At 56.6% G+C, this 24185-nt stretch overlaps 3 protein-coding genes across 8 annotated transcripts; 1 reads left to right on the top strand and 2 right to left on the bottom strand.

Annotated features, from left to right (window-relative positions):
* Positions 1–2: 2 nt before the first annotated feature.
* On the bottom strand, positions 3–7570 carry CDK10 (cyclin dependent kinase 10). 5 transcript variants are annotated; one of them, XR_012490253.2, is made up of 14 exons: positions 7228–7570; positions 5119–5191; positions 4446–4517; positions 3735–3837; positions 3552–3633; positions 3394–3461; positions 2755–2807; positions 2513–2582; positions 1945–2102; positions 1791–1850; positions 1328–1451; positions 1073–1212; positions 782–834; positions 3–515 (listed from the first exon to the last, which is right to left on the bottom strand). XR_012490253.2 is itself a non-coding variant. In XM_019740509.3 (13 exons), exons 1-13 carry the CDS (start codon positions 7312–7314, stop codon positions 418–420), a joined length of 1065 nt encoding a protein of 354 aa, XP_019596068.1. In that variant the 5' UTR covers positions 7315–7553; the 3' UTR covers positions 3–417. The 5 variants fall into 5 exon arrangements, 4 of the variants coding, with proteins under 4 accessions (XP_019596068.1, XP_019596066.1, XP_019596071.1 ...); XM_019740509.3 differs by lacking the exon at positions 1945–2102 and having other exon boundaries at positions 1091–1212; positions 7228–7553; XM_019740507.3 differs by lacking the exon at positions 1945–2102 and having other exon boundaries at positions 7228–7549.
* Positions 7571–8051: 481 nt separating this feature from the next.
* Positions 8052–16304, bottom strand: SPATA33 (spermatogenesis associated 33). 2 transcript variants are annotated; one of them, XM_019740526.3, is made up of 3 exons: positions 16178–16304; positions 15753–15905; positions 8052–9696 (listed from the first exon to the last, which is right to left on the bottom strand). In XM_019740526.3, exons 1-3 carry the CDS (start codon positions 16218–16220, stop codon positions 9497–9499), a joined length of 396 nt encoding a protein of 131 aa, XP_019596085.2. In that variant the 5' UTR covers positions 16221–16304; the 3' UTR covers positions 8052–9496. The 2 variants fall into 2 exon arrangements, with proteins under 2 accessions (XP_019596085.2, XP_074171104.1); XM_074315003.2 differs by lacking the exons at positions 15753–15905; positions 16178–16304 and adding an exon at positions 11742–12361 and having other exon boundaries at positions 8052–11604.
* On the top strand, positions 16294–23851 carry CHMP1A (charged multivesicular body protein 1A). Its single transcript, XM_019740525.3, has 7 exons — positions 16294–16508; positions 18161–18180; positions 19329–19406; positions 20096–20242; positions 20579–20707; positions 21025–21212; positions 21601–23851. The coding sequence occupies exons 1-7, from the start codon at positions 16328–16330 to the stop codon at positions 21620–21622; spliced, it is 765 nt and encodes a 254-aa protein (XP_019596084.1). The 5' UTR covers positions 16294–16327; the 3' UTR covers positions 21623–23851.
* Positions 23852–24185: the final 334 nt, after the last annotated feature.

Here is a 24185-nt window from a genome sequence, read left to right as displayed (position 1 = left end):
TCTGTCAGGAAAGCCTTTTATCTCTGAGGTCCTGTTGGCCCCAGCCATGCGCCCACCCAGCTTGGGGCCTCAGTGTGGGGTGAGGACAGGGCTCAGCCCGCAGCCCGATCGGGCTGCCTGTACCCGCCACTCCAGCCCTCCTTCCCACTGAGTCCTGCCAGCCTTGCCCTCTCCCTGCCCCAGAAAGGCCTTGGTGACTAAGAAGACACACGCAGCCACTAGAGCCCTGCACCTCCCAAGCCAGCAACACCGACTCGGGCCCAGTAGTGCCTCCCGAGCGTCTACGCAGCACGGCCACCAGATGGCGCCACCACAGCCCAGGTGTCCAGCCTCCAGGCCTTCAGGGTGCACACCTGCTATTCCAGCGCAGCGGTGGGCCACCGTGGCAGAGAGCAGAGCGGTCAGTCCACGCAGCCGTCAGGGCCTGCAGCGCTTGCTCTGGCTTTCGGCCGTGGCCGGGGCGGCCCGCTTGTTGCGGTGGTGGGGGAAGGTGGGCATGAGCTCCGGCTCGCAGGCTGCGGGGAGGGGCTGTCAGCAGTGGGCGGAGCCCCTGGGGCCACCCCTGCGCCTCCCTCTGCTCCCCTCCCATGACCGTGGATAGGGTGTGGCTGGAGTGCCAGCTCCTGCCTGTCCAGGGCCCACAGCCAGCCTGGACGGGCCTACGCTGAGTTCACGTCACCTCAGGAGTGAAGGGGGCTTGTCCTTATATCCCCACCCTGGACCAAAAGGCCACTCGCCAAGAGCTGTGCAGAGCGGGGCCCAAGGGGCCTGGGGGACTCACGCAGGGGCTTCTCTTTGAAGTAGGAGCTCTCCAGACAGTCCCCGGCTGTCGCCCTAGAGAGGAGGCCCACAGTTAGCATGGTCCAGGGTCCCACGCAGCAGCCCGGTTCCGATTTCCCAATGACACACGGGGGGTGCAAAGTAGGGTTCTGGGGCCTGGAAACTGATGGGAACCTCAGCATGGGCTCCGTGACCGAGTGGGCAGAGGACACGCATGTGTCTGGGGAGGCCCGTCCTGGGGGAGCACGGCCCTCTGAGGGCGGGTTGGGGGCCTGCGCACGCAGGCAGGCACCTTTTCTTCGGGTCGTACATGAAGAGGAGGTTGAGCAGGCGCAGGCCGGCCTCCGACAGCCACGGGAACCTGTGCTTCAGGTTGTTGTATGGCTGTCTCCGCAGGCTGTACTGGCTGACCAGCGGCAGCTTGGAGAAGCCCTGCAGGAGCCGAGGGAGGGGAGGGGAGCTGAAGCCAGGGCCTGCCACGGAACGGAGGGGGGGGCGGGGGCGGGGACAGGGGGGGCGGGGGGGCGGGGCTGTGCTGGGCACGCACCGGCCAGATGTTCTCACTGGGCGTCCCCAGCAGCTGCACTATCAGGTCCACCTGGTGAATCTCAGAAGTGCCAGGCAGGAGGGGCTTGTGGGCCAGAAGCTCAGCCAGGACGCAGCCCGCAGCCCTGCAGAGGACGGCAGGCGCTCACCTCTGTACCTGCCCTGTCACCACACACCTGGTGAGCACCACTTCTGCGATACTACTTGAGGGCGTGTACAGCCCCGTTCTCCCATGTGCTGGGGTCAGAGGCCACAATGGACTGGCCACATGACCGGGTGACCAGGGGGGCAGGCCTGCCTCCCAGGGCCCTCAGTGCTAGGGGCCTGTGAGGGCTGTAGCTACGTTCTCACACTCCTTTGGGGTCCCAGGCTTAGGCCCACCTGGGAGCTCATCCCAGCCCCACTCCTGCCCCTGCCAGCTCCCATGTGATCTGCCCTTCCCGAAGCCCCGGAGCTTCCCTCACCACATGTCAATGCTGGTGGTCTGCGTGGTGGTCCCCAGCAGCAGTTCGGGAGCTCGGTACCTGTCAAGAGAAGCCCCCTACCTCATGTCAGGCACTTCCTCTCCTCCAGCCTGGGCCTCCACAGGGCACAGCAGATGTGCGCCAGCCTACCCACCGGCCACCAGCCTTCCTGGGAGTCCGAGATGGCCTGGACGACAGCTCGGACCAACACAGGCAGCATAGCCAGTGACAGCTGCCTTCGCTGCATGGCTAGCTCCTGGGTGTGGCGGTGTCCCATGCTTGGCAGACAACAGTGTCCTCGGCACGGGTCTCCTGTCAGCCCATTTTATAGATGGGGCTGAGTGACATGGCGGAAAGCATGCCTTGAACGTCCTACCCTAATTTCAACTGAGCTCTGTGTTTGAAAAACGCAGTGAGGAATTACACAGAAAGCTCTGAGAACCACCGCCCCTGCCCTTGTCAGTGCAGTGACCTCCCCTCCCAGAGCCAGCTCAGAGCCAGGCTAAGGATAGGGCAGGGTGGGCAGCCATCTGCTCGAGGCAGGTCCCGTGCCACCATCCTTGCTGTGGTCCTTTCCCATGACAGCCCTGCTGTTGGGAAGCCGTCCTATACCAGCCTCTACTAGTGTGCAGAGCCCTTCAAGACCCCCAAAACCTTTTTGCGGCTTCAGTGTGACACCCCAAACACCCTCCACCAGGTACACCTGGTCCTGAGGGACTCACCACAGTGTGACCACCTTGGGGGTCATTGGCTTCACCGGGATGCCATAGGCTCGGGCCAGGCCGAAATCCGCTGTGACAAAGGCAGAGAAAGAGAGGGAGAGCGTGTCACCCTGTGAGGGCTAACGAGCCACCGTGTGGGAACAGCTCTTAGCCTCCAGGGGCTTATAAGGACAGCTCTGTACCCCCACCCCTGCAAGGTGCTGCGCACGGAGACCCCCACCTGAGCCAGCTCCCACACCCACCTGTCTTCACGCAGCCCTTATCAGTCATGAGCAGGTTGGACACCTTTAGGTCCCTGGGATGGAAAGAACATGAGTGGCCCCAGGAAGTGAGCCCCAGGGGCAGCCAGGTTAGCACCACCAGTGACACTCAGAACGCTTTCCCACACATCTATTTGAACTTCTTACAGACGAGGAGGGCAGGTCGTGTAAGGCACTAAGCAGCTGAGACCCCAGAGCTCTCAGGGACTGAAGAAGCAGCAGAGCCAGGCCCCAAGCCCGGCTCTAACTTCTAGCCTTGCCTGGCTTCGTGCAAGCTGCCACTGGGCACAGGGGGCCGCTGCCTGCAGAGTCCTACTCTGGCCCCCCACTCCACCCCCCAAGTCCCAGCCTTGCCTGGCACGTGTCACAAGACTCCAGGCAGGCTCTCCACTGCAGGACTTCTCGGAGCCTTGACTACACTCACATCACCAGCTCCCCAGAGGGGAGAGCACCTATTATTTGGTCCTGGACCTTCCCCAAGGAGCAGTCAGAGGACCTCCACTTGCACTGAGGCTGTCTGCTTCTGCTCCTCCCCTGGATACGGGGAACCAGAGGTCAGTACTGGCGGTCACCCTGCCCCCATGTCATGAACCGACACAAATGCCTCGAGACCCCACCCACCTGTGGATGATGAAGTTCTGGTGTAGGTACTGGAGGCCGCGGAGCACCTGGAGCACAATGCACTTGACCTGTGCAGAGGCCGGACAGTCAGGGCCAGCTGTCCAGCGCAAGTGTGCTGCACAAGGACCCGTGAAGGCCCCCAGGCCCCAGCCTCACACCTGAGCCTCAGAGAAGGGTGCTGGCATATTCTCCAGAAGGCTGGCCAGGTCTTGCTCACAGTAACCCATCACCAGGAAGATGCTAGAAGAAAAAACGGGAAGAAGACACACATCATCTCTCAGCTCCTCCCAGGTCGGGGTTGGGCAGCGTGGGCTCAGCAGGCCCCAGGGCACATGGCTTACCTCTCCAGGTGGTTCCCCACGACCACCTCCTTCAGCTCCACGATATTTGGATGGCGAAGGCGCAGGAGCAGCGTGATCTCACGAAGGCTGCTGACAGGGACCCCTGCAACCGGACGTGGCCTCAGCAAGCCCACCCCTGCTGATGGGACCCCTGACAGTCTCAGGGAGCCCCCACCCCTGAACACAGGGACCCATGCAGCCCCCCACCTCAGTGAGACCCCCCCACCCAGGCCCATGTCAGCTCTGTGTCCCCCACCCCTGCCACTGTCAGGGCTCTGCCTGCTACCTCAGGGAATATCGAGGCCATCCCAACAAGCCCCTTTAGCCTTTCCTGCATCCAATGCAAGGCAGCTCTCTGTACTGACACTGTGTACGACAGGCCCCCAGTGAGCATGGCAGAGCTCTGACCGCAGAGGCAGCCAGGGAGGTGCTGCAGGACGGTGCACAGGGGATGTGTGGAGCACATGGGGGCTGCCGGCCAGGCCTTGGTGGGGAAGGCCCTGAGAGAAGACAGGGCTGTCAGCACCCGGGAGGGAGGCAGATGGAGAACGTCCCAAGCTCAGGGGAGCTGCGGCCTGGAGTGAGGTGGGGAGCCGAGGAGACCAGCCCTGTAACCACCACGCGGATGCTGTCGAGGGCAGGGTGGTGCGCACGCGGTTCTGAGGCGGCTCCTCAGGCAACTCCGAGCTCAGCTGCGCCGGCCCTGCTCACCATCCTTCTCCTTGTCCATCCGCACTTTCTTCAGGGCAACAATCTCATCTGTCTGGGTGTCCCGGGCTCGGTCTGGAATGGAGACTCACCTGTGATGGATGGCAACCCACTCCCCACTTGCACATCCGTGTGCCACACGGGGCCTCTTCCTGAAATCTGGAGGTTCCCTTTCTTCTCTGACAACCACATGCCCCTTGTTCCTCACTCTCTGCAAGCCAACACCCTGGCCCACGAGACAAGTGCTCCAGGGGAGCTGCCATCTGAGCCAGGGAGAGGGGGACCAGTGGTAACAGCACCCGTAAGTTTCCATCTTACAGTACAATATGCCGACCACTGCTGTGTGTCCTGACAGGGACCTTTTATAAGGCACTTTATCTAGTAAAACAGACCCTGATTTTATGCAAAGATGGCTCCCCAATGCTTCATGCTGATTTCTGCAGCTCCCACATACTCGGCAGGAGGGGCAGGCTGACACCACCCCTGCTGCAGCTGCAGCTCTGGCTGCTTTTGGGTCACGGTACTTGTCAGCCACCTGATGCTCAGTTACCCGAGCAAGCATTCACTCGTACAAGCTTTTGCCCTGGTGGGAGCAGGGCAAGTGGCCTCCTTCCAGCCCTGACAGAGCTGCTACGGGACATTCCAAGGAACCAGGCCTCCCTGTTCGGCCACTCACACACGATGCCATAGGTGCCCTCCCCGATGCGGTTCAGCTTCTCAAACTCCTTCACGCTCCGGCACCGTCCCAGCTGAAAGAGAAAGGTTCTGGCAGTGTGGACATTTGGCAGCTGATGGACTGCAGGGGGATATTTCACTTCTTTTGAACCAGGAGCCCACTCATGCCTTGCTCACCAAAGGTAACCGTACACTTGGGCTTTTCAGATGAGTAAAGGGGATGATGACACTCGGCTGGACACTTTGAATGTGGTATCAAAAGATGGCCTCGCCACACCCTTTCAATCTCATGGTCCAGATGTGTGCTATCTAAAAACGCAAGGCCCCATGTGGCTCATGGTGACCATATGGATGACTCAGAAAACAGAACATTTCCACCATGACAGAAAGTCAACTAAGCAGCACTGGTCTCTTATGCTCCGGAGGTGGAAAAGGCTTGAAGATCTTCATAAAGTATCTACCAAACACAGTGGAAATGTTTCTTTGGCAGAGACTAACTGTCCCCAACATCCAGACGTTACTTTGCATTATGAAACACTGCCTAGTGGCAGGCAGCCACACAGCTGGTGGCCATACTTTCTAGCCTCCCTCTCGCCTCTAGGTATGATTATGTGACTAAATTCTGGCCAATGGGACGTGAGTGGAAGGCACCGGTGTGACTTCTTGATCAAAGGGAGCTGGTTGCTGCCCACCTGAAGCAGGCTGAGATTTGGATAAGGTACAGGTGGAGCAACAAGACATAATCTGAGAACCTGGCGTACCTTATGGAAAATAGCTGCCTCTCTCTGGGATATCAGGGGAGACAGAAATAGTCCTGTACTTCTGGCACTGTATTTCGGGTCTCCATCCTAGCAGAGCTTGTACCCCAATATACCTTCATAATGTGGTGCATTTGAAGACTGAATGAGCAGTTCTCCTTGGGTCTAAGAAGCACATGCAGCAACGTTTGAATTCTAACAGTCCCTCTGGCCTCTCTGCCTCTGTTTTATTACCAACCCTTGCCTTCCATCTCATTTCTTCCCAACACCTGGGAAACCAAGACAGAATCATCGGGCCTGGACTGAAGCCCTTCCATGATCTCATCTTAACCTCCCTTTCTCACCTACTTCCCCCTCTCACAGTGTCTTCTCCATGACGTTGGTCCTGCTGCTCCCTAAATCTGGCCTGCCACGCCTCTACTTTCTGCATGTCCAATTCCTAGTCCCATTTCCTGGTCCAGCAGAAATGCCACAAGTTCTTCCTGGCCCCCAGATGAAAACAATTCTTTCTCTGAAATGCTGACAGCTTTTGTCTTTAAGGACCTACTATTGTGCAGTTTGCTCTGTCCTCATGTGGGAGTGTCTTAACTCCCCTTTGAGCGCCGGGCTCCAACGCAGCAAGCACCGGGTGCGAGTCACCGGCTGCGACTCTGAGTGATGTGTCATGGCCAGTGTGGCTCCTGGCACTCACTCAGCCAGTCGGTCAGTGATCCCTCCTGGAGACGTCACCGGGCTTTTCAGAGCACCATCAAGTAGTTAAAACACAATCAAGCCTCCAGGGTTCAAACCTGCGCCTCCACGAGCTGTCTACTTTGGTAAAACCACTCCACGGCCGTAAGTTTCACCTTCCTCATCTCTGCAAAGGGCGCAGTAATGGTGCCTGCGGCAGCCGGTCTCTGAGAGGACCCAATGCCAGCCAGCAACACAGGCAGAGGCCCGGACAGAGCAAGGCATAAACGGAAGCTGCCGGGTCGCAGGTGGGGCTCGCCCGACCCGTTCGGAGCCCAGCGGGAGACCACGCCTCCAAGGCTTCCCACGCGTAAATGCTCCTCCGACACACGGTGCTCCGGCGTCAGCCTGCAAAGCCCGTCCCGTGCGCAAAACTAGGAAACGCCCGAGTTGGGGCCGGAACCTGCTCTTCCCAAGGGGGCCGGCAGCGTGAAAGCCGGCCCGTCCCTTCAGGCGAGCGCGACATGCCCCGAGGTCCACACACCGCCCCCGCCCCGGCGACCGCTGCAGGCGCTAGGAACTCTAGGACAGTCGTTCCCGCCCGTGCAGGAAACCTCGGCGCTTCCGCGCGACAATGAGGACCCCAGTGTGGTGCGGAACTACCCACGCGACCCCCGTCGCACCCTGTGTTCCGGAGGCACCGTGAAGAAGCCTTCCTTACGGATACACTTCAGACGGATCTGCTCCGAAGCGGGTTCCGGTTCCCCCATGCCGAGCGCGGCGCCCGCTTCCAGTGTGCGCAGGCGCAGGCGCAGGCGCAGGCGGGATTTCTCGGCGCAGGCGCGTTGTCTACTTCCGGGGCGTTCTCTTTCCGGCAACGGTTACCGAGGGAACCGAAGCGGCCGAGGACCTCAGTTGGTACGATGCGCTGCGACTACCGAGGTTCTAGCCGTATTTTATCCGAAACACGGCATCTCACCAGCATGGACGCTGAGGAACGGCAGCCGGAGGAGGGGCCGCGGGAGCTGTGCTTTAAAGCTCTCTCGGAGCCCCGGAGGGCGACCCGAAGCCACCGAGAGAGGGGGCTTGGGCGGGGCCTACGGGGATGGAGAGCACAGGGCCGCCAAGAGGTGTGTGGATAGACAGAACTGACCCGCCGTGGCGATGGACGTGCTGTGGGACGAGAGGTCACCTGACACATGCGCGTTGAGCACCCCCTCGGCCCCCTCAGGCTCTGCCCTCGTGGCTTCTGCCTTCTCGCTGGAGCCAGGCAAACAGGTCAGTAAAAGGGCGTGAGTTATGCGTGCTGAGCAGAAAACTTCGGGCAGTGAGCGCGACCTCTCGGAGGGCGCAGCTTTAAGGAGAGTGCCAGGACAGACCTCCTGCGCAGGCACGGGACCACAAATGCTGAAATGATAACATGAGTTAAGGACATTTGATAATTATGAACTTAATCATAATTTAACGACTCAAAACACCTTGTTTTCATTTCATCATATTCAGTTCATTCTAGCCTTTAAATTTTTTTTATTTTTCAATTCCAGTTGCCGTTCAGTATTATACGCGAGTCAGTGTCACGTGTACAGCATGGTAGTTAGACATTTATACATCTTACAAAGTGATCCCCCAGTTAAGCCTAGCAGCCACCTGGCACCATACACAGTTTTAACAATATTGTTGACTATATTCCCTGTGCTGTACTTCACATCCCTGTGACTACTTTGTAATTGACAATTTGTGCTTAATCCCTTCCCCTTTTTCACCCTGCCTCCAACACCCCTCCCATCTGACGACCATCAGTTCATTCTGGCCTTTTTCAATTCATTCATAAGCTAAGCTGATTGCTAAACTTATGTGCTTTGTATGGTAAATACGGTTTTTAGATTGAGATGTTCAGGAAAAGGGTAGGAGGGGGCCAATTTCTAGGTCAAATAATAGAAATGTAATGGCTACTACAAATTTTGTGGAGAAGGGTGGGTGTGCTGACCGTATGGGATCAAATGCACATTTGGATGGGCTTGATTTTTCTTTTTAATATTTAGTTGTGGCAGTCAGAATGCATAAATAAATGTATACACATAATGATGCTTCTAAAGCGTTAGTAAACAATGTAAATATGAGATTTATGGTTCTTTCTGGGTTATACTGAAACTAATTGTACTGTTTAATACTAAAAGAATATATTGCTCACTGATATTGACCGTGTGTAAAGCCTGCTGAGCATGCTGGGACTAAAGGAGCTAACACACTGTCTCCGGACTAACCGTGTGGGACCAGACAGGGTAGGGCACTCTGCAGCCTGACCTGAGCGCTGCTGGTGAGGGTGGGACAGTTGGGGGGCTCCCCTGGATGGCACCTCACCATAGGGAGCATTCATTCACAGCCAGAAACATGGGAACGCCCCTCTTCCCAGGACAGCTCTGACAAGGCCACTTGCAGTTGTAAGTGCCATAGCTGTCCTCCCTCTCCATTCTCCTTTTGGACTCTGATACCTTGGATCACATTACGGTCAGGCCAGGAGGAGCCTGTGGGCCTCTGCAGTGACTGTGTACTTCCCTGTTCTGGAACGTGACACCTGAAACAGTCCTCAGAGCCCCACTTTTGTTCCAAGAGTGGGGGACATCTCATTCACTACAACTGCTCAGGACTCACTGCATGCTCCAGAGGCAACTGGCCCCCAAGAGTCAGCAAGATGCTGCCTGCCGTCTGTCATTCCCCTGCACAGCCAGCCACTTCCAACAGGGGTATCCTAATTTATTTATTCAAATTCATCTAAGAGTCACTGTTGCCCTCGGCCAAGCTGCCAGCAGCTCGGGGGTGGGGTGAGACAAAGGTGGTCATGGGGGGAACCTCATTTCCTGAAGGGGCACCTGCAGCTTCCCACAGGGCAGGGTGCCCGTCTGCCCTCATGACTGAGGCTCAGAGCACAGTGAACAAAGACGGGGCGGCTGTTTATTCATTGTTCTGGAAATGATAGGCATCTACCGTACTGGGGTTCCTGTGTCGGGAGTAGGGGCCCCATGTAGTCCACTCCTGAATGGTTCTCTGCTCCTCACTTCTGATGGAACTGAGAGTCTCATTTGAGGCTCTGGTGATGACGATCTGTGGAACAACCTTCTCCTTGCTTGCCTTTACCTTTGCATCAGGTTTCTCTAGAAGGAAGAAAACACTCAGGCATTGAGTGAGTCTGTGGGAGCTCTGCTGTAAAGCAGACGTCTGTGTTGGGTCACAGCGCAGGATTAGATTCGTGGTTCCGGAAAGAGAAATGGGTGAGGTTGAAAGCAGTCCAAACCATACACGAGCAGTCCGAAACTTACAGTAAACGCCTCTTTCTGGGAAGAAGATAGGAGCCACTTGTGCCAGCCACGTGGGGCGACAGCTGCCTGAAGGCTCAGGCAGCAGGCAGGGAGGAGCGCAAAGGCAGGTCTGCCTAGCCAAAGGCTCCACCACACAACTGCCGGGGAGCCAGAGCTGTGTGCCCTCAGGGGCCGGAGTGCTGCTGTAGGGACGACACTGCTCTGTGGGCCGCATTTTCTTAATTAAAGGAATGCACACGGGGTGAGATGCTGAGTTTGTCAAATGTTCCAAACTACAAAAGCACAAGTTCCTTCACGGCCTGCCCGCTGGAGGTGACAAGTTTGAGGCATGTCCCTCAGGCCTCTGTTAAAGCACTAGAGGTATCGGCGCACATGTGCTCAGAATACTCACACTGTCACATGCTTGTTACCAGACGGCTCACACTGCTCCTGCTGCTTTGCAGCGAGCTCTGTTCAGCGCCCTGCTGAACACCTCGTGGACCCAGCCACACGGGACAGTGTTCTGAGCCCTAGAGTAATGACAGTAATGACCCACAACCCACGGCAAGCTTCTCAAATAGGGCCCCTTTTAAGGTGTTTTACAGGGAAGAAACTGAGGCTTTCTTCACTCAGCATATTTCTAATAGCTGATAAATAAATGCTCAAGTTCCTCTTCGTTTTCAAAAATGTCTTGCAATTAAGCATTCCCTACCTTCATAAAGCTAACTTAGGGAAATATTCAGACACACATAAAAACAATTGTGTGAGCACCCATATATGCATCCTGCAGCTTCAATCAACATCTTGTCGTTTTGTTGTTCTTCCTGTTGTTTTTCCTGCGTATTTTCAAGCAAATTCCAGACATACAATTTTTGCCCATAAATAATGGAGTCTGTATCACAATCAGAGAAAGACTTTTAAAGTGTAAGCACAATGCCATTGTCACATCAAAGAAAATTATCATTCATTCTTTATCACCATCAAAGACCCAATTTGATTATCTCACCAATGACTTCGTCCAGGTCCACACACTGCACTTGGCTCACAGGCCTCTCAAGTCTCCTTATAACAGTCCTCCGTCATGGTCTGGATGTCTGTGTCCCCCAAATTCCTATGTTGAGGGCCTAACCCCAATGTGATTGGACTTGGAGGTGGGGCCTTTGGGAGGTTAAGTTTAAATGAAGTCATGACAGCAGAGCCCCCACGATGGATTAGTACCTCATAAAAGGGGAGGCAGAGCCCTCTTTCTCTGGCCATGTGAGGACACAGCAATTAGCTGTCTGCAAGCCAGGGAGGGGTCCTCATAGGAAGCGACTCAGCGACACCCACATCATGGGACTGCCCAGCCTCCAGAATTATGAGAAATGTTTGTTAAGCCCCCAGCCTACAGTACTTCGTTATAGCAGCTGGAACCCAATAACACACCCTCTTTTTTCCCCATGTTATTTATTTGTAGAAAAATTGGGGTCCTTTTTTCAGTAGATATCCAGCATTTTGGATTTGGCTGATTGCAAATTTGTGGTATGTTAATCTCTATAATGTGTGTATGTTTGTGGATTTTTTTTTAAAGATTTTATTGGGGAAGGGGAACAGGACTTTATTGGGGAACAGTATGTACTTCCAGGAAGTTCTTCCAAGTCAAGTTGTTGTCCTTTCAGTCTTAGTTGTGGAGGGCGCAGCTCAGCTCCAGGTCCCGTTGCCGTTGCTAGTTGCAGGGGGCACAGCCACCATCCCTTGCGGGAGTCGAGGAATCGAACTGGCAACCTTGTGATTGAGAGCCCGCGCTCCAACCAACTGAGCCATCCAGGAGGCAGCTCAGCTCAAGGTGCCATGTTCAATCTTAGTTGCAGGGGGCGGAGCCCACCATCCCTTGCAGGGACTTGAGGAGTTGAACTGACAACCTTGTGGTTGAGAGCCCACTGGCCCATGTGGGAATCGAACCAGCAGACTTTGGAGTTAGGAGCACGGAGCTTTAACTGCCTGAGCCACCGGGCCCGCCCGTTTGTGGATTTTGTAATATGAAAATTTAAGCATATACAGAAGGAGCCAGAAAAGTGCAATATGTGCCATCCCACGGCTGCCAGTTATAAACTCACATTCAGACTTCATCTCTGCTCCAGCTGAGCCTTGCCCTGCTCACTACTTGATCCTGCCCCAAACCTCAGCAGCCTGCAGCCACCATTTTATTTCCTCAGACCTTTATGGGTCAGGAGTCAGGACAGGTTCGACTGGGCAGTTGTCACCTGTGGATTCCCAGGTGACACAGTCTGGCGTCTGCAACTCATCATCTGAAGGCTCAGCTGAGCTGATGTACAGGCACGCATGTTGGCCACGCACAGGGCTGCTGACTGGCGCCGCGTCTGCGTGGTGGGTGGTGGCCCAGCCGGGGCTGGACCATCTGAAGGCTGGCCCTTAGGCTGGAAGGAGACCAGGAGACCTCCACAGGGGACAGATGAGAGCTCCAGTGAGAAAGGCAGGACTGCGTGGCCTGTTGTGGCCCAGAATCAGTAGTCACTTCCGCCACATTCTATGGGTTACAAGAGGATGTCAAGCCTGCAGAGATTTTAAGGAGGGAACACAGATAACCCCCCAGGTGGGAGGAGCGTCAGGGACACACCAGACAACACGAGGAAAGGGAGGTGTTGTGCTGTCTTTGGGAAACACCGACTGCCACACGCAGACTCCTTGACTTTGCAGCAAACCTCAAGCACCGTCTCCATCTATCCCACCCATTTACACTGAAAGAATCTGGGGGCAGCTCTGAGAGACAAGGACCCATGGATATGCTTTCTTTTTGAGGAATAATTCACACAAGATAAAATGCAGTCTTCAGTGCTCAGCTGGACGAGTTTCCACAGTTGTATACACCTGTGTAACCACCCAGACACAGCGCAGAACTTTCCAGCACCCCACAAAGTTCCCACAGGCCCCTTTCCAGTGAGCCAGCCTTCCCCACAGCCCAGTCCAGCAGTCACTTTCTGAATCCTATCCCATGGTAGTAAAGCTTACTTTTAATTCGTGTGTCACTGTCATGCAGGGTGGTGTCAGGCGACGTCTCAGCTCTCCCCGCATAAGAACTTAGGATATGGTGAGGCCAAAAAGGAACACCCACGGAGCCATAGATAGGAGAGTCATACCACTATAGTCTCGCTAGCGTCTGGGTTAGAGACACAGGAAGCAGGAGCCACACGACCTGCAACCTGCCATCTGCTTCTCTGCCAGCCAACCAACCGCTTGCTAACTGCAATCTGCCGTGCTAACTGCAATCCGCGCTTGCCAGCCACCATCTTCTTGCTAGCCCCCACATATTAGTGGCCAGTGGCTCACTGGTTACAGCTAACGGCCAACTAGCCACAGCCGATGGCCATCCAATCACAGTTGATGGCCATTTACTACCCGAATGAGCACCTTTCCACGTGAGGGCGAGAGCCTGGAAACTGCACTCCTGGCTCTGTCCCCAGTTACACACAGAATTCTTGACTTGTTGGAACTCTCCATATCCCTAAAGCTTTTATGGTATTAGGTCAAGTAAAGAAACTGACTTCCAAAAGACCCAGCTTTTCCAAATCTGACAGGGAAATTCCTTAGACGCAGAAAACAGACGTAAGAGAAGACAAGGTGCTGCGTCCTGGTTTAGATGTCCTCCTGGCAGACTGTCTGCACTTGTGATTCCGGACGCTGTTCTCTCCGAGGCCCCGGAGGACAGCTCCTCACAGGATCCCATGGAGCTCACAGGTGACCTTGTCCGGGTCACCCCCTCTGTGCAGCATTTAACACTCTCCAGGAGTCCCCCTTCATTCTTTTTTAATGGCTTTATTGCGGTATAATTTACACACCATGAAATTCACCTGTTTAAAGCATCCAGTTCAATGATTTTTAGTGAACTTTCAGAGGTGGGAAACCGTTGACCCAGTTCTAACATTTCCATCACTCTCAAAGGCCTCCTATGCCCCCTGTGGCCAGACCCTGTTCCCACGCTTTGCCTAGGCTTCCCGCTATATAAATTTCCCTTTTCTGGAAATTTTATATAAATGGAATATAATACATGTGGTCTTTACACGTGACTTCTTTCACTCAGTATCAAGCTTTGGAGGTTCCTTCACCTCCAAAGGTGCTGCATGTGTCAGTAGCTTGTCCCTGTTATTGCTAAGATGCTCCATTATATGGAGAAAGCACTCTTCACCTTCTTTCTTGAAACTCCATCCTCGCTCTTGCTCTCTGTCCTCTATACCCGTCCTTTCTCCACCCCCCTGAAATGAGGGTGCGACAGACACTGTTGGCTCCTTTGCAGCAGGCCATCCCCTGCCCACACCTCCCCTTGCTGGCAGAGGCCCAGCCCAGGAATTCATGGTTGATGCATCCTGGAGAGGGCGGGCAGGCGAGCCTGCCAGGGAAAGGCTCTCCTTGCTGATACAGAGCAAGGAGAAACACCTCTCAGGGACCTGGCACCGTCCTGGCTGCTGTGACCCCTGGAGCTGTCCAGCAATCTGGGGACCATGGATACTGAGGGTGGTGAAGTGTGGGCGCACATACCCCTTTATTTGGGAGACATCAAACCCTTCGGCAGCAAAGCCACGTCTGGCTGGCTTTTCTGTGACTTGCACCCAAAAGCCTCCTGACAGACAGGTAGCACTCTCCAAACCTCCTCTCTAGGACTCTGGCCCTTCCTGCAGTCTTCCTTCCTCAAGTGAGGGTTCTAAATTGGGATCTGAAGGGGTGGCCGGATGGCTTAGTTGGTTAGAATGCGGGCTCTCAACAACAAGGTTGCAGGTTCGATTCCCACATGGGATGGTGGGCTGCGCTCCCAGCAACTAAGATTGAAAACGGCGATTGGCCTTGGAGCTGAGCTGCACCGTCCACCACTAGATTGAAGGACAATGACTTGGAGCTGATGGGCCCTGGAGAAACACACTGTTCCCCAATATTCCGCAATAAAAAAATAAATAAAGTTTATTTAAAAATAAATATCTTGGGATCTGAAGTCCAGGTCTTGCTCCCAAGCCCAACACCTGCCCTTGCCCAGTTCCTCTCTCCCCACCAGGCCAATATTTCTCCTGCCTTTTCCCTGTCTGACCCACCAGCTACACAATCTCATGGGCACCGAAACGCACCTTCCTGGCTCCCCCATTTCCCCACATCACATCTCATCTCATCGGCAGGTCCCACTGCTTCCACCTCCTGGATCCTTTGTAATTCCTAGGCCACTGCCTCATTAGTTCCTACTTAATAGCAACAGGCCTAAGACAGGTCTCCTGGCTAACCCGAATAGCCTCTATTGTGGAGACAGAAAGGTTTTTCCAAGGCACAAACCCCATCACACCTCCCTTGTTTTCATTAACAGTCTCATTTCCACAATCCACATGCTAGAACTGATAAAAGACTTCATATTCTATGGCCCCAGGGAAAGTTCTGGCCACACCCGGCTGTTAGCAAGCGAATATACTTGCCAACTGTTTCACCCCTTTGTTCCACCTACGTTCCCTCCTTGATCCCTGTGCCCCAGCAGAGAGCTCCCCTGCCCCTTCTCACCCATGGCTGTTCTCCAGACTGGAGCAGCCTTTCTTCCAAGCTTCTGTTCTCGTCTCAGGATGTGGAAGGGACGACAGTGGTGTCAAAAGATGTCCACCGTCCGGGACAGCAGCGGTGTGCCTGTGTCTGCCCGCCGCTAGGGCCCTCTCGACTACAGCGTATTCGTTATGCAGCTGTCATTACGCACCTCACCTAAACCCTTAGGGAACTCACCTTTTCCACCTAGGATTCTGGGTCTTTACCTCCGATATACAAGTCCTAACACCCTTCAGCCGTCAGGGATGCCCCTGCTCTAAGTGTCCCATCACTTCAACTCCGGCTTACCCAGCCCCAAACTCCCTGAAACTGAAAGCTGGGGTTGCCCCCTTCTGGGCGTGTCCTACCTTGCGCTTCACTTGGAAGCCACTGCTGCTTGGCCTTCCCTTTCTTAGGAGAGGAGCCGTCTGCAGGCCTCGCAGCCTCTCGGGAGTGCCTGTCCATCGACCTTCCCTTAGGCTGTGGTACTGAATAGGTGCACCCCTTCTTTTGCTCCTCACCTGGAATATACGAATAATTAATTAGAACTATAATTGACCACATCTAGGGCGTCCTGTAGTTTTCTGCTTTGGCCCAGAATGAAATAAGAGAGCTTGAAAGACTGGATTCACTCCATTTCCCTAAACATGGATATTTCCATGGATGAAAGATTCCTGAGGCACGGTCATCACAGAGGACTCGCGCGTCGTACGGATTTGCAGGGGCGGGACGCCCAGCACCCCGAGCCCCTCGCGGGTGCGCACCCCGCGGGGCGCCCCGGGCGGCCCTTTACCTTTCCCTTTGTGGGGTTTGTGTTTGCTCCCGCTAAGGCCCATAGGTGAGCCCGCCGCCCCGCCGGCACACCCCGGAACCCGGCCCTCGGCGGGCGCGCAGCCCGAGTGACTCACAGAGGCCGCCACCTCGCGGCGCCCGCGCTGTCGCCATGGCAACGCCTCGGCTCGCGGGCCCGGTCGCCGTCCTCTCGCGAGAAGGGCGGCCGCCGGAAGTGGGGGGGCGACCCGGAAGTTGCCGCCCCGCAGAGCTGGTCGGTGCGATCGACGCCGCCCGAAGATCCCGTCCGTCCGCCTTTGCGAGGGCTGCCGCTTCGGGACTGGCCATGGACGGTAAGAGGCTGCCACCCTTCGGGGCGCGGGCGGGGCTCAGGCGGGCGCCCGAGGCCTCGACCCCGGCCCCCGATCCCCGGCTCCCCGGCCCTCCTCAGCGTCAGACCCGCCCCCCAGCAATCTCCGGTGCTTGCGAGAGACGTGGGCATTTGGGGCTCTGGGATGTCAGGTCACAGCGCACCGGAAAAGGAAGCAGTTGCACCACTGCCCCAGAACCCCAGCCAGGGCGGTGGGTCCGCGCCCGGCCGACCGCACAGCAGGTCTCAGGCGGGCGGCGACGCCCTCACCGTGCGGGTGGGGACCGGTGGAGCGGAGCCGGTGCAGGCTCGCCACCTGCCCTCACCTGTCGCCCCAGCCCTGCCCGCTGGCCCGCTCCGTGCTCAGGGCACAAAGAAACGAGTCAGTGATGAAGGGAAGCTGCCCACATTTGCTGGGGTGTTTAAGGGCTGATGTGATGGAGAGGTTTTGAAAATCACTTCGTGAAATATAAAAAGCCACGCAAGCATGTCTTCGTCATGAAGGAAATTCTGTACAAATTGCCTCCGAGAGAAGATGAGCGGCACCCTCCCTCCCCGCAAAATGTTGGTTTTTGCGCCACAGCTTACTCAACTCTCAAGGGAAGTTTCTTCTGCCGGTGTCGCTTTCCTCCGGGGTTAGATTTTGTCTCAACAAATCTTTGCTCTTCAGAGCCTGTTCCTACCGCTCAGGTCTAGATGACAAAGCTGAGGCTGGGAAAAGGTGCTTTAGGTCACAGCAGGTTGCAGAGCTAGCTGGGCCCCAGCCAGGCCACCCTGTGCCCTCTGCTGTCGGCATCTGCCTGCCACCTGTGTCGCTAGCTGTTTTCCTGAGCCAGGCGGCTCTGGCCTTGAGCAGGCCTGCACTGACCCACGGAGACACACAGAGCGTGTCTGAGTCCAGTGGGCCAGCGGGGAGCCGTGGTCTGCACCTGTGAACACACAGCACCCCTGTCCTGGATTCATTGCCTCCTCTGAGCCCCTGTGGTAAACGCTTCCATGAGTCCTCCAGATTTAGAAATTGGATACATTGACATAGTTTTAAGATGGCTCTTGAGCTTTGGTGAGTGAGTAGCCAGTGCAGATGTCAGGGGAGCCAGACACTCAGGTCTCCGCTCCTCCATGTGCCCCCGAGCCCCCGAGGCACCTCAGCCTGATCGATGGCTCAGGAATGGCAGCTGCCATTCGTAATGGTGGCCCCTGAAGACATGAGAGTCATCACCCTGCTGTGTTTATCCATTTACTTTTGAGGAAAAGTATAAAAACAATAGACTGTCAAGTACTGAGCCCTGTTATGTTAGGTTGGGAGAGAACTCCAAGGGTCCTTTGTAAAGTTGCATTAATTACAAACCACCATCTTGACTTTTAATCGTGGGCCACATGCTGCATCCATGACCTCATTTTCCTGGTCACCTAGTGCCACCCTGGTGTCACCTATGAGGAATCGCAGGTTCAGGTGGCCCTGCAGTTGCCCAGGCCCGGTGTGCCTGTCCGTCTTCTTTAAGGCCCCAGTCAGTGCCATCTGCCTGTATTCTGGAGCCGCTGTGCATTTCTAGAAAGGTCATCGTGACCCCATCTGCTTGTTACAAGTGCTGCTTGTGATTCCTGAAGTCCTCAAACCATCTTCTGTCTTTGCAGATACCCTGTTCCAGTTGAAGGTATGTACTGAATGACCCTTCACCCCAACCCTGTCCTCCTGCGCAGCAAATGGCTACAATGGTGTAAGTCGCACTCAGAGGGACAGATTATTAATTGGGTGATCTCTGCACAGTGCTCAGGCAGAATGATGACAGATGGAATTACTCAGTTGGCTAGATGGTAATTCTTTCCTTGTCTTGGGCTGAGCAGAACCAGGTCGTTTGGGTTCATCCATGACAGAGCGGCTGTGTTCTCTTTAAGGAACACAACTGAGGTGTTTGGTGCCCTCCTGATGTCCCATTGGCATTTACAACTGACTTTGAGTCCTTTGAAATTGCTGGAGGAGGGTGTTGTGGCATTTGAGAGTCCCTCCTGTCTGGGGTGGTTCTGTGCTTCCTAATTAACCCAGCGCGTGCCCTCATGGTTAACCATCTGTGCTTGGTTCTGAGGGACTGGGCAGGAGTGCCAGGCACAAGCTGCTGACATGCTCATCAGCCTGGCTTTACCCGGAGGAGAAGGGCAGGGAGCGTCTGAGACTGCGGCACTGTGTTCACAAGCCTGTGCTGTGGACTCCGCTGTTAGGTCGTTAGGACGGGATTCCCAGGGCACAAAAATGTTGCTTTTTCCCTTAAGGAACGAAGGAATGTGAGGTAGACAGACAACGAGGCCTTTCTCTATCACAGAAAGTGCCAGTGCTCAGTGTGTGGGCATGGGGGGGTTGTGGGGGGGGGGGGTGGCCATCCTCCCAGGCAGGTGGGTGTTGCAGGCTGAGGCCATACCCCCAGCAGGGCGGGAGTCAGAAGACTGGGTCTTGGGGAGCTTGCTTATTGACAGGTCACCTGAGCATTCTCTCCTGCTGGCTTCCTGGTCAAGTGAGGCCTATTCTGGGGGGCTGCAGGGGCCACTGTGACCAGGGCTGGGGTGGGGCTCTCCGGGAGGGAGGGGCTAGTGGATAGTGTGGAGGCAGGACGCGGCTGGGGTATGCGAGGTCATGCCAGAGGGTTGCTGCCACTGCTTCCGCTGGCTGGAGGGCCCCAGGGCACCTGGCCCAGGAGTGGACTGTGGATAGACAGTGGGAGCTGCCCGGGGCTCTGTGTGTCGGAGGGACGTAGTGGGATGTGCGTTTTGGCTTCGTGCGTGTCTGACTCGGGCTCCCGCCTCTGTTCAGTTCACGGCGAAGCAGCTGGAGAAACTGGCCAAGAAGGCGGAGAAGGACTCGAAAGCGGAGCAGGCCAAGGTGAAGAAGGTGAGTACATCAGCGGGATCCATCTGCAGGGCCGCCAAGGCCCGCAGGCTCCGCCCCCAGGCTTCCGGAGCAGGACCCTGCCCCGCCTGTGCTCGCCTCTGATTGGCCACGCTCAGTTCCTTCCCTGTGTTCTGACCCCGCCCTTTTCACAAATTGTGATTGTGTAGGAAGCAGCGTTCCTGATGCAGCTCCCTGACCCTGTCACCCTCAGCTCTGTGTTCCCTGTGAAGCTGGAGGCTCCTCGGGTCCCCGTGCCCGGGCGGGGCCTCTCCAGGGAGGGGTCTGCTGCTCTCAGTGGCAGGTGTTGGATTTGGTGACCTCTCACGAACTATGGCACCCGGGGCAGAAGGGCAGCTGGACAGCCCAGCATGGGTCTGAGTCCCGTCTTCAGCCGTAGCTGTGGTCCCTTTGCAGTCGGCGTTGTCACCTCCAGGGTGTGGGTGGTTGTGTGAGGCCAGGATGGTGGCCGTGTTTCCCAGGGCTCTGCCTAAGCCCCTCTGTGGGCTGGCCTGCGGGCCCTGCCCTGCACACCCTGGGCCCTTCTGCGTTTTCATGAAGCTCCCGGTCGCTTCCAGTGACAATACCTGCAGAGGGCTGTGAAGGGGGCATGCAGGCGGACACCCAGAAAGGGCCGCCCTGGCCTCTGAGCAGGGCAGCACTCTCCCAGCTGGCCTCTCCCCAAATTCCAGGCCCTTCAGCAGAAGAATGTGGAGTGTGCCCGCGTGTACGCTGAGAATGCCATCCGCAAGAAGAATGAAGGCGTGAGCTGGCTGCGCATGGCGTCCCGGGTGGACGCGGTGGCCTCCAAGGTGCAGACGGCCATGACCATGAAGGGGGTGAGTCTCAGCCAGGCTGCTGCAGCAGAGGTGGAGCCAGGGCGGGGCAGTCATGCCAGACCCCTCAGATCTGGTGGGATTTGCTCCATACAGCAGGTGTGGGGCCCAAGACCCACGGCAGCTTCTACCCATCCTGTAGTTGACGGCATTACCCAGGGGCATGCCAAGAGGGGGCCTAAGTGCTGCTCACCCGGCCAGGTCCGGGGTCTTGTTGGCTGTGCGCTCCGTGCCTAGGGTGGGACGGTCCCAGCCCTGCCCTCTAAGAGCTCGGGCCTGTCCCCGGTGGGGGCCATTCCTTGCTCAGTTCTCTTGCCTCCCTGCTTCCTCCTATATCAGGTGACCAAGAACATGGCGCAGGTGACCAAGGCACTGGACAGGGCGCTGGGCAGCATGGACCTGCAGAAGGTGTCCGCGGTGGTGGACAGGTTTGAGCAGCAGACGCAGAGCCTGGATGTGCACACGTCGGTAGGTGGCCATGGGCCTGGCGTGTGGGCCCACACGTGTCCCCCCCAGCGTCACCAGGTGTCCTCTGAGCTGGGCCCCTGAGTCCTTCTTGTGGTCCAGGCCGGATGCAGCTGTAGCAGATGAGGGCGTGGGGCTGGGATGGCAGTACCACTAGGTGTGGGGGCCGGGAACGCTTGGCACCCCGAGGCTTGGCGAGTGGCATGAGGGCAGCTGGTGTGTGCAGAGGGAGCACACGTGAAAGGGAGTCCAGATGGGTGGCCGCAGCAGGGGCTGCTGGCCCTTTGAGGCTGGGCCTGACTGCCCAGAACTGCCCCCAGGTGATGGAGGACTCCATGAGCTCGGCCACCACGCTGAGCACGCCGCAGGAGCAGGTGGACAGTCTCATCGTACAGATCGCCGAGGAGAATGGCCTAGAGGTCCTGGACCAGCTCAGCCAGCTGCCCGAGGGCGCCTCCGCGCTGGGCGAGAGCTCCGTGCACAGCCAGGAAGACCAGCTGTCCCGCAGGTGGGCACCCCATGCCCTGACGCTGGGGGCGGCCAGGGGTGCGTGTGACATGGTGCTTACATCCAGGGGCTCCATCCTTCCGAGGACACGCCCAACTCAGAACCCCCAGCCCACCCACAGCTCGTACTCCAGAGGCCTACGGAGGGCGGCTCTGTCACTCTGGCACCACTGGTTCCCCTCCCCCCATCCACCTGCAGCTCACTTTAGAAAGGGAAGCATGCTTTTCCTAATGTGAGGAATAAGAATGGACAGTTCACAGCCAGCTAGGGTGTCATCTCAGAATCACCTTGGAAGCTGAGAGCGAGCAGACAGGAGTGGCTGGCAGGGGTCAGAGGGGCACCCTGGCCTAGCCCTCGCCCTGCCTCACAGAGCTCGTGGTGGTTTGCAGGTTGGCTGCCCTGAGGAACTAGTGGCCACCGCAGCATGCCACCTCTCTCTGGAGTGCGGGGAGCACCGCGAGGGCAGGCCCGACCCCCCACATACACACTGCGTCTTGCCTTTCTGCTGACTCTGCAGCAGCAGCCGTCACCCTCACTGCTCACCCCTCACCTGCCAGCCTGGGAACCGTCCTGTTCTCTTCGGCTGGGTGGTGAATCTCTGTCTTGGTGGGTGAGTTTGCAGAAACTTCTGACTTTTGTGAGTAATTTCTGTAACTCTGGGCCAACCAGCTGGAGGACCTGCAGCTCCCTTCTGTTCCCCTGTCCCCTCAGGAGTTGCCCGAGACTGGCCATTAGACGCCATGTGATGGCAGTCAGCCGGGTGAGGGGGGATTTGGGGCCCCTGGTGCCAGACAGCAGCGGGCAGGGGTCTCCATACCCCATGAACAGATGCAGCCCCAGGACGTGTAGAGGACGTCCTCCAGGGCCACCCAGCAAATACTCCCCCTGTGGCCATTGCGGAACGTCCTGGGGTAGAGTCTTGGTCCCTCCAACCTGGACCTGCACTCCTGCCAGCTTGCTGAGCCCCACGGGGGTGCCCACTCTGGGGGGCCATGTCCTCGCTCCACTGCCACCTCCGGAGGGTGTCTGGGTGTGTGCTGTGTGACCTCTCGGAACCCAGTCTTTGCCAAGCCCCATCCAGCCACAGAGCAGGCAGCCTCACGGTCCTTGGGTTCCCTGTGTCACTGTCTCCTGGCACTGTAATTATGGGGGGCGTCCCCGGACTGGCCTTGCCTGCCTTGTGTGCTCACACCGTTGGCCTTGGAAGCCAAGTTGGCTGCCGGAAGCTCAGGAGAGCTGCCCTCGACTGGGCCAGCAGTGGCCGTGCGTCCGGGAGAGAGCAGCAGGTGCATCCTGACAACCTGGGACGGCTGAGGGACAGGCTGCAGTTTCTTTCTAATTTCTGATGTTTACTTTGTTTTCATGAAGCTGTTTTGGTTTTTGTTTTGAGGGTTTGGGGTTGGGTTTTTTTGTGTGGTTTTTTTTGCCAAAATAGGAGCAGACGGCAGGTGGGGAGTGTTGGGTCTAAGACCCATCCTGGGCATGAGCTGGTGGGAGCTGTGTGGAGGTACTGACCAGGCCCACTCCGTGCACTGCTGCCCACCCCGACCAGCCCTTCCCAGGTTCCTGCTGTCCCATCTGTCCTCACAGCGACGGTTCTTGTGAACAGAGCGTTGGACACCTTCCCTGGACTTCTGCGTTTGGTTCTTCCTGGACTTGGGAGCCCGGGGTGTCCTGTGTGATGAGCTGTGGGGGGTGGCAGCCTTGGCGGGAGTGGGGTTGGGGCGCTGTGTGGCCTTACTCCCTGGCTGGGACCCGCGGGACGTCCACATACTGGGGGTTGGTGTCCTGGTCCCTGGTGGGGGGGGGGGGGGCAGGCTGCTGCTCATCAAAGGGCACCAGGCGTGTTTCCCTTTTCCTAAAATGCTGTCGTAAGTAAACAGATTGATCCCTGAGAAATTTCTCCAGGTTTGCTTTGGTGGCTTTGGGGTGGGGGAAGCCACACGTGGGACTCTCTGGCCATCCAGCTCCCCACACAGGAGGCTGGGGGTCCCTTGAAGAGGGCAGGCGGGCTGCTGTAAGGCCACACCCAGACAGATGGAGTCAGACCCGGAATTTGAATTTTCTAAGTTTTTACCTTGGAATAATTTTAAATTTCATAAAAGTTAAGTACATAGTTTCTGTACTCACGTGGACCAGCGTCCTCTATATCTACTTCCTGCTTGACCATACATCCCTGTATAAGCAGGAAACCACCCAACATTACGAACTTGTCACACCCACGTTCCCCCATCTGGGACGTGCCTCCTGTTTGTCTCCATGACGTGGGTGGTCTCAGGGTATGCTGGCCAGTTCCTTTGCAGACTGCCCCTCCATTAGGGTTGGTGTAACATTTTCACGTGACATTGAGGTCCCAGCTGTTGACGGGAATCCCACAGAAGTGGCATAGTGTGCTCAGTGTCTCAGCACATGGCACAATCTTGTCGCTCACCTGGGACAGGTGTCCAGACTGCTCCCCCAAAACTTGTATTTCCTCTCTATTGAGTGTTTTGAGGGGAGAAATTTGAAGATTACAAACATGTAAATGTCATGTGACGCCCTTGACTTCCGTGCCATCGAGTCTTCTGGTAACATTGGTGGTGGTTTTGTGTCTGTAGTTCTGCTCCCTACTTATTATTCCATTATATACATCGACATGGACTTGTGGGTGTGAGTTATTCTTGTGTGCACCGGAATCCAGGTCTGCACATGCTCTGTGCACCCTGAGAAACACCAGTGAGCGCCAATGGCAGGTTTCAGCCTGGCCCCCCGTCACTCGTACCTGGCCAGCCACCAGCTCCAGCTCCGGTGTGCCCTCTGCTGCTCCTCACACCAGGGCCCTCAGGCTGCTTGGACACTGGTCTTGGAAGGTGCTGATATGCGTCCTTCCAGGGGAAATGGGCTGGGAGGGCAGTCTGTCTGCCTAGGGAATGTGCGTGTACCCCAAGATGGGGCTCCATGCCACGGTGGGGCTCCAGCTTTGGGCCTGGGTTAC

The sequence above is a fragment of the Rhinolophus sinicus genome, chromosome 8 (assembly GCF_057876585.1).
Source record: "Rhinolophus sinicus isolate RSI-liver-muscle chromosome 8, RSI-T2T, whole genome shotgun sequence".
Lineage (NCBI taxonomy): Eukaryota > Metazoa > Chordata > Mammalia > Chiroptera > Rhinolophidae > Rhinolophus > Rhinolophus sinicus.
Note: the sequence above shows the minus strand (reverse complement) of the source record. Positions and strands in the feature narration are given on the sequence as shown.